Source organism: Myodes glareolus, chromosome 10 (assembly GCF_982192425.1).
Source record: "Myodes glareolus chromosome 10, mMyoGla1.1, whole genome shotgun sequence".
In the NCBI taxonomy this organism is placed as follows: Eukaryota; Metazoa; Chordata; class Mammalia; order Rodentia; family Cricetidae; genus Myodes; species Myodes glareolus.
The window spans coordinates 65,109,227-65,122,648 of NC_142035.1; the positions used below are offsets into that span (position 1 = coordinate 65,109,227).

General features: G+C 42.6%; 1 protein-coding gene across 3 annotated transcripts in view; it reads left to right on the top strand.

The window, feature by feature from the left end:
- Positions 1–2,471, top strand: part of Scg5 (secretogranin V) — a 44,618-nt gene extending 42,147 nt beyond the window's left edge. For all 3 annotated transcript variants that reach the window (XM_048459532.3, XM_048459533.3, XM_048459531.3), the window contains exon 6: positions 1,922–2,471. In XM_048459532.3, the coding sequence (XP_048315489.1) occupies positions 1,922–2,017 (96 nt within the window). In that variant the 3' untranslated portion in view covers positions 2,018–2,471. The remainder of the gene's footprint in view (positions 1–1,921) is intronic.
- The last annotated feature ends 10,951 nt before the right edge of the window (positions 2,472–13,422 follow it).

The following is a 13,422-nucleotide window of genomic DNA, read 5'->3' on the forward strand; positions in this document are numbered from 1 at the left end:
TTTTTTTTCCAACTCTGGGCCATTTGAATTTCTAGCTGCTTCACAAGTAAAAGATCAATGTTCTTTTAAGTGATTCTGAAGAAAATTTACTCTGAGGCTGTGTCTTGTTACCACCTCATTTTAAATCCACAAATTACCTCAAACAGTCTATCAGCTATGTATTCCTGCAGCTGACAAATATGAAGAGCTAATATCTCTTTTAACATATCAGAATTTTAAGAATCAATACTGTGATGAAACTGCAAAGTATTTATGGTATTGAATACACCTTTTCCAAGCACATTACGTCTGCCTGCTCAGAGGTTCTTAGAAGACTCCATAGGGTGACCCAGACCACACTAGTTGACAATTTCCAACAGAAACTGTACTATTTTTTAAAATAAATCTTTTATCTAAAGATTTATTTCATTATGTATAGTGTCCTGCCTGCATGTACACAGGCAGGCCAGAAGGGGGCATCAGATCTCACTGCAGATGGTTGTGAACCACCATGTGGTTGCTGGCAAATGAACTCAGGACCTCTAGAAGAGCAGCCCTCCAGTGCTCTGAACCTCTGAGCCATCTCTCCAGCTCAACAGAAAGTGCACTACTTTGAATCCCTTTTTTGTGACATGCTTCTTTTCAAACATATGTTCATTTTTGTAGTTCTCCCCCTTGCTTGCGAGTCTTCTTTGCAGAGTAGCTGGGTCCTTCCTGATTTGTGCTTTTCTACACCAGACTGTGAAGTACAAGGGCTACTCGTGGGTTCCAGTCCCTGTCTTTTGAAACACACTTGTTCACCTTGCAAGGGAACTGTACAGGCCAGGCCCACACAAGAATTGTGTCTATTCACTCATGGGGGACTTAGCACTGCAATTGGATCGGGCCTCATTTGTAACCTCTGCCTGTTTCTTTCTTTCTGGTCCACTGCTGGAAGGCAACTTCAGTAAGCCAATATCTTCCAGAATGTTTGAAATTTATCCTGTTCACTAAATATTATGTTGCGCAGCTCCAGTTACCAGTTCAAATTCAAACCTCAAAAACATTGATATTATTGGAGAAGCAATGGGAACTCTTTGCCTCATTCAGAACATCAGCAAATGAAAGCAATTCCAAAATATGGAGGCCTACATAAAAGACCCTTCCGGTTGGCTTTGTGTTTTATTTCAGGGGATTTTTTTTTGTTTTTGTTTTTGTTTTTGTTTGTTTGTTTGTTTTTTGAGACAGGGTTTCTCTGTAGCTTTGGAGCCTGCCCTGGAACTAGCTCTTGTAGACCAGGCTGGCCTCGAACTCACAGCAATCCACCTGCCTCTGCCTCCCAAGTGCTGGGATTAGAGGCGTGCGTCACCACTTCTCAGCTTTATTTCACTTTTTAAGTCTGACTGAGGGCAGGTTGGAATTGATTGCTAGATCCCTTCATGAGCTGTGTTTAACAGAAACCTCACCTAGAAGGGTTGCAGCCATGGGTCAGTCTTCAAATGCTAATTCCCACTTGGCCCTAGCTGTCTTTTCTTCTGACATGCTGCCTATAGATTGATTAAGGCATTTCAGAGTCTCCCTCCCACTTAAATAGGACCACAGAATAATCGTTTTCTTTCACATGAGACTTGGTACCTAAGTTAGTATCAAGAACTTTTTTCTAGTTCACCCCAAACTTGTAAGCTAAATATAGCAATAAAAAAGCTACATTGCATTTGACCAAGGACACTGTGGTTACATGAAAGATACTATTGGTAACAATCTGTCAGTTAGACTCTTCTGCGCTCTGGGGCACTGAAGTATTAACCAGCTCGCTGGAGCCATCGTTTGGCAGGGGTATGGTAAGTGCTGTGTTATTATCCTGTTCATCCAACAGCCAGAAAACAATTCCCCTTGGTTTATATGGATATCTATATTTGAGGTTCATGTGTAATGCCCAAACATTTTTTTTTTGTTTTGTTAGAGTATCAATCCATATCTACAAGGAAAGAGGCTGGACAATGTTGTGGCAAAGAAATCTGTCCCTCACTTTTCAGAAGAGGAGAAGGAGTCAGAATGAAGAGAAGACAGTAGGTGGAGACCCACGCAGTACTTCCGTGCATGTTCCTAGAGCCCCGTGAGTGGCAGCATGCGTCTTGCATAGATAATTACGGATGGAAAGCAGCTGTCCTTGCATTTGCCCCCACACCAATGGCTGTGCTTTCTGCTAAATTAGAATAAAAGCTCCTTTTTTCTTTTGGAGGGATTTTTTTTTTGATGTGGATCTGCAAGAAACATTACAATTAAAATGTATATGTCGAGTATAATAAAAACACGGATATGAAATACTCAGATTTCTTGCAGGTTTGGGTTGTGCAGCTTGGGCCAAGTCTGTAAAAGAGCTGGCATTTGATTTTGATTATGTAATGTATCTAGCCCTTGGGCCTTGTTACACACCAATAAAGAAGTGTGTACTGGAGGGGAGGCCAGACACATCTCTCTCGGCTGCTTCTTAATAAATGTATGTGCAAGCATTGGCTTGTGAGGCTCTTTTCTTTTTAAATAATAGTATAAAAAATCAATTTCTTTGCTTAATACAGCAAAGTGATGTGCATAACGATCTAATTTTCTATTTTTGACTGTGAGCCTAACCTTTAACGGCAGAGCCATCGCTCCCAGCCCTAACTATCTAATTTTAGGGCTGATGCTATGGAATTGATGATCCCCGTTTCACATGTGTTAGGATTGAGACACGTCAACACATAATGGGAACAGTTAGCAAAATCCAGAATGGAAGACTTTTCAGGACAAGAAAACACCCCTACCCCACCCCCATATATGTGAAAATGCTATAAATTTTAAAGGACTTAAGAGAAATATGAACCAAATGAAATTTGTGGAGTTGTTTCTTTGTTTCCTGATTCAAGTAAAAAAAAAAACTATCTGATAATTGGAGAAGCATGACTCATGCTGAGTATTTGGTGCAATTTGGTTACTGTAAAATTTTATGGGAGCCTTTTAAAGAACTCTTGTGTCTTAGAGATGTCTATTGAAAGGTGTAGACATGGTATTTAGATTTGCTTTCAAACAATCCATTAATAGTGCTGGGGCTGGAACTTTAGATTTAGGTGAATTAGATTAGCCACGTATTGACAGCCGTCGACTCTGGATCCCGCGTACCTTCGGATTTCCGGTACTTCTACCTCTCTACTTGTATATGATTGAATTTTCCACAGTAGCAACACATATAAGGCTCAACAGTAAGATAAGATTATGGTAAACACTGGCCTGGAAATACAGAAAATAGAGTAGAAATCTTTATGCATATGGATATGAAAAATTAATGGAGACCATTTCCCCTGGCCGTGAAGGAAGGATATGCCACAGGGTTCAGTGGGGGACAAAATTTGGTTTGACATGAAGTGTATTGGACAGAGAAGGGGCCAGAGTGGTCAGGAGGCAACAAGATTTTCATGAAAGAGGAAGAAACTTAGAGGGGACTTCCTTTAGACTAATAGACTTGAAAGGGGTGTGTTTCTCCAGGTGGGTCCTGGACCACATCTACAGCAGACGATGCTGCTCTTCCTTGGCTGAGAAGGGTCATTACCGCCCATTCTATCATCAGTCTTTCCATAGTGCTACAGCCAAGGATCTCTGAAGTCAGGAAGGTGGTTGTAGTGACCCCAGGGACATTTGGAGAACAAACGAGAACATGTTTGGCACACTGGGCAGAAGGAAAGCATGTTGTAAAGGCACTGGCAGATTGTCCTGATCGAACTCTGACTATGGCACCAGCCCACTCAAGGCTCCGGGATATAATTACACTGTACGTGGGCTGGTGAAGCCCCAGCCCCAGAGGAGGGCACAGCGGGGCCTTTCTAGAAGAGAATTTCCTCTGCTCTTGCTGCTGGGGCAGAATGTCTGCTGTTGTGTGTTTTGTCGCTGAAGCTACTTCTACCTCCTACTACATGAATCATTAGGCTGATCTTCAAGGAATGACTATTCAGAAACGTATTTCCCACTATGATATAGAAACATTTGCCACTATGATATAGAATACTCCCGGATACAGAGGATCCCTGAATAGATCAATTCCGAGTCCGAAGTGTTTCTACCAGGAAACTAAGGTCCTATTAGAGTTGTGCAGCTATCTGGTGGTGACATGATCTTGGAAAACCAGAGTCATCTACCATCCCACCATGACTGACATATGTGTGGCAGCATGATCAGCCACCCCACACCTCCTGGCCATCCAGGATCAAGAATCCTATTCCTTCATTAAGCCCTCAAGGCAACAGAACAAAGTTTCTTCTCTGTTCTTTTTTGAAAGCTTTCAGAGCTACAAAGCTTCGTTGGCGTGTGCTACTGAGCTCATCAGCATTGGCATGGGACCTGGGGAACAGGTATGCCAGGCATCTGCTACGGAACACACAAGCAGTCAGGTGCCTGAGCATACAGGGATCAGGAAGTCGGAAAAGGGGAGCAGGTAGCAAAAATTACTAAAGAGACCATGAGCTCTGTCTGGAACCACAGTCCTTCCAGAAGGGTAAGCGGGTGGGGATAGCAGGTAGGTGTGGGGTTAATCATGAACCCCGTCACTTGGATGGCTGGTGGGCTGGCGAGATTGACCAGCAGAGCAAGAGGACAGGAGGGAATACGGGTCGACAGACATTATTTCTGAGATGCAACAATGCATAGAATACTGTCTAGGTTTGGTGTGTGTTTTGGGGGGCCTCTACTCAAAGATTTGAGGAAAGTAGCAGTGACTTATTTAGACAAAAGAAAGGCTCGTTGCTCAGGAAGGAAATTTTAAACTGCCTACCACGAAGCCAATCATGTGCTTGAAAAATTGTTAAAAATATAAAAAGAACCATGGATTTATTTCAGACATTGAGGCCAGGGGGTGTTCATGTGGATGGAACAGTGATGAGAGACCACCCCATTCGCTGGGTCATTCTCCCTCCCACTGACCCCTGGCGGCAGCATTAGGGAGGGATGGCTAACAGCATGCTTCTCTTGGGTTTCAGGAGGTCTATTTTGTTGTGCTCTTTTACTTCTGTAGTAATGATGCAACTATAAGACTCCAGACAAAGAACTTTTCCTGACTTCTAAATATAATGCACTATGCTCTAAATGGGAGTTACTGTGACCCCCTATCCAATCTAAGCTCAGTACTCCAGCCCCATCACCCTGTCATTCCAAACTGATCAGTAAATGATCCCCAAACACAGATGTAGGCTGTCTGAAGCAGTGTGGTCAGACACCAGCCATGCATGAGTGCAGCCATCCACACATACACATAAAATAAAAAAAAATCAACCTTAAAAATAAATGCAGGCTTGTTCTACACCACAAACATATCCCAGGACAGTAGGATCTTACCATGCATTGATTTATTTGATTACAAAGAGAGCCTCGGTGTTTGTGGGTTTTGCCCCATAAGTCAACACACTGCTCCAAACATAGAAGACGCTGGCATTAGAAAAGGTTTACATCAGGCATCAAGTTGGCTACAATGAGAATAACTGGGACTTCTCTGTAAAAAGATATGACTCACACAAGTGTTTCAGACTGTGCCATGGGGGACACACAATGATAGATGATCCCAGAGCCAGTGTAGAGGCTGACCACATGCAGAAATCACAGAAGAAACACACCTGTGATGTGTAAGAAAGACTCGGAGGAAGGGAGTCTTTCTTAGAAGTTTACACCTCTAATCCCAGCACTGTGGAGGATGAGGCAGGAGGACCACTCTGAGTTCCATGTCAGTCTGGGCTGCAGAGAGGGACTCAATCGCAAAAAATTAAAAATAGACAAAGAGAAGCAGGAGGAGGAACCGAGCAGTAGCCCACTCAGAGGAAATCCATTAGGAAAGATATTTGAATGCTTATGACGGTTCAGACAAATGTCTGTGCTAAAAGCTTTTTCCCCTGTGTCATGTTGCCTGGATGTGACCCAGCAGGTAAAGGCCTCTTTGAGAGGTCTCAAGGAAAGGCTTCAAGTCACTGAGGATGGGCCCTCAAGGAAACTGCTCTTCCTCTGTCTCTCTTTTGCTTCTTGGATACCCTCTGCCACACACTCCCATCAGGACATACTGCTAAAAACAAGGCAGTGGGTGTAGTCAGTCATCGGGTAAAGTAGCCAAACCAAAATGAATCTTCTCTCTTTGTAAGTTAATTCTTCAAGTATTTGTTACAATGATAGAAAGACAACCTTCAAAGCCAGGAGACCCATAGATGGTTGAGTATTTTAGCCCGAGGAATGATATGCAAGACTTTTAAGAAGGACAAGGCTGTGGCTGTGTGTCCAATAGGATGAGGAGTTTGGGAAAGAGGAAAATCCTGCTCTGTGGGAAGAAAGGATAGGGATTTCTTGACAACAGACACTTTAAAAATTCATTGTCTTGCTTTAAATCTCTTTGTTGGCAGCCTTTCCTGCAGACTGGTGTGTTAAAGACTTCTGCATTTTCAGTAATCACTTGAATTCATTATCGTCTTGTTTCCAGCACCCAGGGCTTCACTGTTAAACAGCGCTTGTTTATTTCTTAAGTGTTTGCCTCTCATTCGAGTGTTCTAACTCCTGGAGGCCATGGACTCTGTCTTGTGTTTCTTTTTAGCTTGAGATCTTCCAGAGAGCCTTCCAAAAGCAATACCTGTCTGCCAAATGAATGCACACTAAGGAATGTTTTGAAAAACTTATAAAAAGTTCATCGTCTTAGTCTGTGTATCAAGAAGGGATGGGGCTCCACAGCTCAGCGGGTAAAGTGCTTGCCTGGGAGCATAAGAACCTGAGTTTGATTCCCAAACCCACATTTAAACAGCCAGAATGGTGGCATGCTTGTAATCCCAGTGCTAGAAAACAAGGGGGTCCCTGGGGCTTGTGGACCAGCCAGCCTAGACTAATGGGTGAGTTCTAGGTCAGCAAGAAACTCTGTCTCAAACAAACAAGCAAATAAATGAAAACTAAGGTCTGGCATCGGGGGGATACCTCGGTCGGTCAGTAGGAAGAATTTGCTGTATAAGCCTGAGACCTAGCATTCAGGTTGTCAGCTCCTATGTAAAAGCAGGTATGCTGGCGATCTATCACCCTAGGGCTGGGAGCAGTGCCTCTTGAATCCCTGGAGGTCACTGGCTAGTCAGTTTAGCTCTAGGACCTTTGAGAGTCCCTGCCTTAAAAACAATGGTGGAAAGGGATAATGGAAGACACCTGACTGCAGTCCTTGGCTTCCCATACACCTGCACACATGTGTACATACTTTTGTTCTTTAAAAATATTATATTGGCATGCCCCGGCAGGCTTGCAGAGCAGTCGCTAGTCCGACAAGGACAGTTGTGGGTCCCTGCAAGATCCCCAGGGTGGCAGGCTGGTCCTGCCATGCGGCCCGGAGAGCAGGCGGGCACGTGACCAGGTGGCGGATAAAAGGCTTACAGGACATAGTAAATAGACGTAAGGCTAAACATAAAAGTAAACATTTATTACTTAAAGAAGAGGGAGAGAAAGAAAGGCAGAAATAGAAAGAGAGAGAGAGAGGGGGGAAAACACGTGTGCACACACCAAGAGAGGGAACAGAAGGAAGGTTAAGATGGAAACGGAGAGGTCAGAAGTGGCTGGGTGTGGGCATGGCTTGTCCCTTAAAGCGACCAGACCGAAAGAATAATACATAAACCTACCTGAACACAGACACATGCACTTAAAACACACTCATGAATTCACATGAGCACCTGCATATACAGGAACACACATCCATACACATACACACAATGCAAAAAGAAGCAAGGATGCTGTGGCCCCCAAACTGACTTTAAGGCATGCAGATGATTTTTAGGCTTTTCTTGGAATGGCCCAACAGAGACACGCCCCCTTTTATCAAAGTTACTGCCCCATGAAGACAGTTCTAAGGCAGAGGTGCAGAGGTCCACCTAAATACCCCCATCTGCTGCATTTCAAGGATGCTGTGCATGAGTGTATGGTGAACAGGTTGATAATCCTGCTCTTCATGATAGCTGATCTGAAGGAAGCCTCTGCAGTGGGTTTCACTATGGGTTTCTATCAGTTGGCACTCCTCTGATCATGGATTACCCAGAAGCCACATGGGCATCATGCAGGGTATATGTGAGACCTTAACGTATATCAAACCCTATAGCAATAGCCTTAGAAATTACTGGAGACAGACACTGGGGAAAATTGACCAATCAATGGTGGGTTTATATGGAGGATTGTAGGAAGGAGTAGCAATCATCTCTCAGAAGCAGCTTCCAGGATGATGTGGGATGGCCTTCTGTATATTTGCTGCTCTCATTGGTTAATGAATAAAGCTACTTTGGCCTAGGGCAGGGCAGAATATAACCAGGATGGAAGAGATATAGAGAGAGAGTAGGCGGAGTCAAAGAGACGCCATGCAATTGCTGACCGAGACAGATGCCAGAACACTACCCAGTATGTCACAGCCTCGTGGCGTTACAGAGATTAATAGGAATATGTTAATTCAAGATGTGAAAGCTAGTGAAAAGTATGCCAGAGTTATTGGCCAAGCAGTATTGTAATGAATATAGTTTCTGTATGATTATTCCGGTCTGAGCAGCCGGGAAACAATGAGCAGTCTCTGCTTGCACCAGGACATTATTCAGAAGCTTTACTGAAAGCCAGAGACACTAACTAGAACTGTACCTTGAAAAAGTAACATGTGGGGGCTGGAGAGTTGGCTCAGTGGCTAAGAACATTGCCTGCTCTTTCAAAGGTCCTGAGTTCAATTCCCAGCAGCCGCATGGTGGTTCACAACCATCTGTAAAGAGATCTGATGCCCTCTTCTGGCCTGCAGGCATACATGCAGACAGAATACTGAGAATACTATATATGTAATAAAGAAAGACAGACAGACAGACAGACAGACAGACAGAAAGAAAGAAAGAAAGAAAGATAGAAAGAAGAAAAAGTAACATGTGAAATCACACGAGGCCGGGATTTCTCCATGGTTGCGGGTAGCAATATTCAGGCTTGTTCATCACAACCCTCGTCTGATTTTTCTAGAGAAGAAAAGAGGCTTTGTCAAGACTTTGTTATCAGGATGAAAGCATATTTCTTTGCCCAACAGTCCCATGAGAAAACAAGGGCCATGAAACTTCATCCTAAGCATTTAATGAAAACTTGGTTAGTGATGAGACCAGAGGAATCCATGGAGAACAATGGCACGAGAATGTGGGATGTTATGCCTTGACTTCTAAAGTACGTGACCAAAAGAGGGTGTTGTAAAGATTCTAGTAGAAAAAATGGCCTGGAATTTGAGATTTGAAACATATAACACAGTTGTGAAGAAAATCTCTTAAGAGTTGCTATTAGGAAGGCTGAGATAAACAGACCTGGTAGTTTATCCAAAGAGACTGGATATGCTTCCAGAGTGGTGGGAGAAATTGTTGCTAGGCCTTCTTCCCAGCAGAAACCAAAACTATATATGCACAGAAAACAATATGTATTGGCAGTTACAGTTACAGACCCAAGAAGTGGGAAACACGTTAACAAAATCCCCTTGGCAACCACAGTCGTCCTTCAGAAGCAGAGTGTCGGATGACTTTTTCATCCTTTATTGCCACTTCCCTGGTTACAACATTTCACAGATTCATTAAGTAGTTATTTTCAAGGACATATTCTAGGTGCTAAATGCCGAGCTGTGCTTGGGGACTGGGAGGCTGTCCTAGCTCGTTCTCTGTGGCTATGATAAAACACTGTGACCAGAAGCACACCCAGGAGAGAAGGGATAATTTGCTTACACTTCCAAGTCACACAGTCCATCCCCGAGGGAAGTCAGGACAGGAACTCAAGCATACACCCGTGGAGGAACACTGCTTTCCTGATCACCTTAGCTAACTTCCTTATACAACCCAGGCCCACCTGCCCAAGGGCAATGCTGCCCACAGTGGGCTGAGCTACACCTCAGTCATCAACCAAAACAACCTATCCTAAACATGGCCGCTGGCTGGTGTGAGCAGTTCCTCATGAGAGGTTTCTTCTTTCCTGGTGACTAGGTTATATCAAAAAACTAACCCGCACAGGAGTCTTGTGCAAAACTGTATAAGATGTGGGTTCTTACCTCATATAGCTTATGGTATATAACACGATGAGCAAAAAATGCCAAGTGATCTGTTTGTGCGCAGTCTTCCATCACTGCAGGTAAGTGAAGCAGTTCGGCACAAAACTGTGTAATTAGATTTACACTGATCCTGGTTTTAAGACTGAAAGTTGTGTAACTTTTTGAGTACCTTCATTTTATGGAATCTTAGCTCTTTCATCTGACAAATAAATGGGCATGGCCACACCTATCTCATGAGATTGATGGGAAGCTAAATTCACTACAATACAGTACCTGTATAAAAGCCCAAATTACTTGTCAAACTTAGAGATAGCCAGATTTCAGTGCAAGACACAAATTCTTCTCTGGATGCTTTCAGATGAAAAGAGTTTACTATGAGGCATTGGGTACTTACAAAATTATTTGAAGCTGCGGAGAAACAGAAGACAGGAATTCCTGGCTGGTCTTAGTCAGTTCAAGGTCACAGGCGAGGCCGGAATGTAGAGGTCAGGAAGTGGTGGCTGGTGTCACTGCCCTAACAACAGCATTAAGGCTGATGCTCAACACCCCAAAGCCTTTTTCTGGACAGTGGAACACTTACTTGCCTGCAGCTAAGGTTTCTTGTAACAGACATAGCAGCTTGCAAACGAGGCTGGTCTCTCCTCCACCTTCTGAATCTTGTGGGAATGCATCTTATTTTGTGCTCTACTTTGCCTCCAGATTCCCAATCATCAACTACCGTTTATATTTTCTATGGGGAGGTAGCCAAACTATTGGTGTCTTGTCTGTTCTGTCAAGAGCCAACACACTGCCCAGTTGTATTGATCTCACTTTAGTCATTAATCCAGTCTACTCTAACAGCGTAACGGAGAAAGCTGTGATTGTGGACATTTGAAGATTATTTTTCCAGTCTTCTTGTCTGATGAAATAAGAAGGCCTACTCTAAAGAGAATGACTGATTATGGCATACAAGACAAACTTATAGATACAAGACAAACTTATAGATACAAGACAAACTTATAGATACAAGACAAACTTATAGATACAAGACAAACTTATGCGATGCCATTAGTTTAGACACAGGAGTCATTCCCTCCGGCCTCAGATGCACCACGACTTTAACGAAAAATGTCTTTGCCCTCTTTTACTATGTCTTGACCTTACTTTTGCTGGTTTTTTTTTCCTTAGGCTGTTAGTTTATTTAATATCCCAAATGTTAGGAACGTTTCAAATTGAATGATGCTATTTTTGAATGTTTGACAGAGGAATAGTCAGCCATATTGAGACGGTTGTCCAAGGAAACTCAAATTATTTTGCAACTGGCCAATAATACCCAGAGAAAGAAGTAATTATTTTTCTTGTAAATGCACACGAACCTGGGGACCAACAGGGAATGATGAAAGAACCAGAAATAAAATAAAGAGATGCCCCAATATTCTATTGTACCCACTACCAATAACCCATGAAGAATTTCCCAAATCACTTTTTACATATTTCTTGACTGTTGATTCATCAACGATCTCTTCAATAGATTCACTACACAAACCACATTGCAGCATTTTTGTTAAGGAAAAGGGGGGGGATTGATAATGTGAACACAGTTTCTCTTCTATTCCTGCAGTGAATATGTTTGATAGAAAACACCATCAGCAGCTATATACCATGTTCATATGCTCACATCAGCAGCTATATACTATGTTCATATGCTCACATCAGCAGCTATATACTATGTTCATATGCTCACATCAGCAGCTATATACTATGTTCATATGCTCACATCAGCAGCTATATACTATGTTCATATGCTCACATCAGCAGCTATGTACTATGTTCATATGCTCACATCAGCAGCTATATACTATGTTCATATGCTCACATCAGCAGCTATATACTATGTTCATATGCTCATATCAGCAGCTATATACTATGTTCATATGCTCACATCAGCAGCTATATACTATGTTCATATGCTCACATCAGCAGCTATATACTATGTTCATATGCTCACATCAGCAGCTATATACTATGTTCATATGCTCACATCAGCAGCTATATACTATGTTCATATGCTCACATCAGCAGCTATATACTATGTTCATATGCTCACATCACTGGGCACACAACCAAAAGCTGCAGCATTCCCAAATGAAGTGAGATCAGATGCTCTGGGTGCAGGGTGCCTCCCAGCTCCACATCCTAATAGAAAGGGCTACTTTGGGATACAGTCTGTGAACACTCACCAGAGGAAACAGATTTTTTCAAGTGGCCAAAGTGGTTTTTTTTTTCCTGATTTGTTAAAGATATGAAGGAATTTAAACATTCTTCCCATTGAAACAATATAATTTCACCACCACTATTTTCGAACATGTCTTCCTTTTGATAATTTCCTTCTACTTTGTACCGACTTTTCTGTGTTACTTGTGAGAAAAGAAGCAGGGTTCACTTAAAACACTCGTGTTTATGATGGGTGAAACCACAAGGCTCTTGTGATGTTAACTCGCTTGGAGGAAGATAATTTAAATTTCAGAGTATTTTGTGTTCGGAGGGAAAGCGCACCAAAGAGACCGGCTCTTTTCAGCGCATTGTATTACAGGAAGGAAGAGATCAAGGAAGAGCTGCTCTTAAAAATGTCAAAATATGAGAATTTGATGGGAAGAAAGAAGGAAAGCAGAGCACTTGGAAATGTAAAGATAAAAGAGCTGGATCCAGACATGACTATGTAATTTTCCAGAAATGGAAATTGTACTAGCAATTTGGAAAGAAATATCGAAAAACAATATGCCTTAAATGTCGTGTGTCCCTTGCAGCGATGAACTTGGAAAGTCTTTAGAGCACATGGCACAACGGTCTCGTGATTCATCTACGTATAGCCTTGCACTTGGTGACTGACGAAGGGAGAAGCCGAGCTTCATAAGAAATTAAAAACAAAAAAAGAAGCTGAACCTCTTTTCTAGGTAGAAAGAAAGGGGAAAGAAGCCTCTAGTTGACTTCCAGATCATCAGCAGAGAATTAGCTAAGTCCGCCAATTAAAGTCACATTGAGAGGGATCACAAATGAAAGACCTTTTAATGTCGCAAAGCTTCTGTTATGTGAGTGTCACGGCCCCTGTTCTCCTGACGACCCAGGAGTGGACTTGTCTAAAGCTGTCTAAGGAGCTGGTGCTTGAGCCCAGGTGCAAATGGGATTCTTTCCACTACATGAGTTATTCTCAAAGCTGGCTGCTAGTCAAAAATCATTTGGAAAGCTTTGTAAAAATACAGATTCTTCGGCCTCAGCCCAGGAAATTCTGATTCAATAGTCTAGAGCATGCTCTGAGAACCATTTTTTTTTTCCTTTATGTTCTACCATGACTCTGAGATAGTTGATTTGGGGAAACACTCTTACAGTTGCAAACAGAGATGGCGCGAGAATGGGTAAAGATG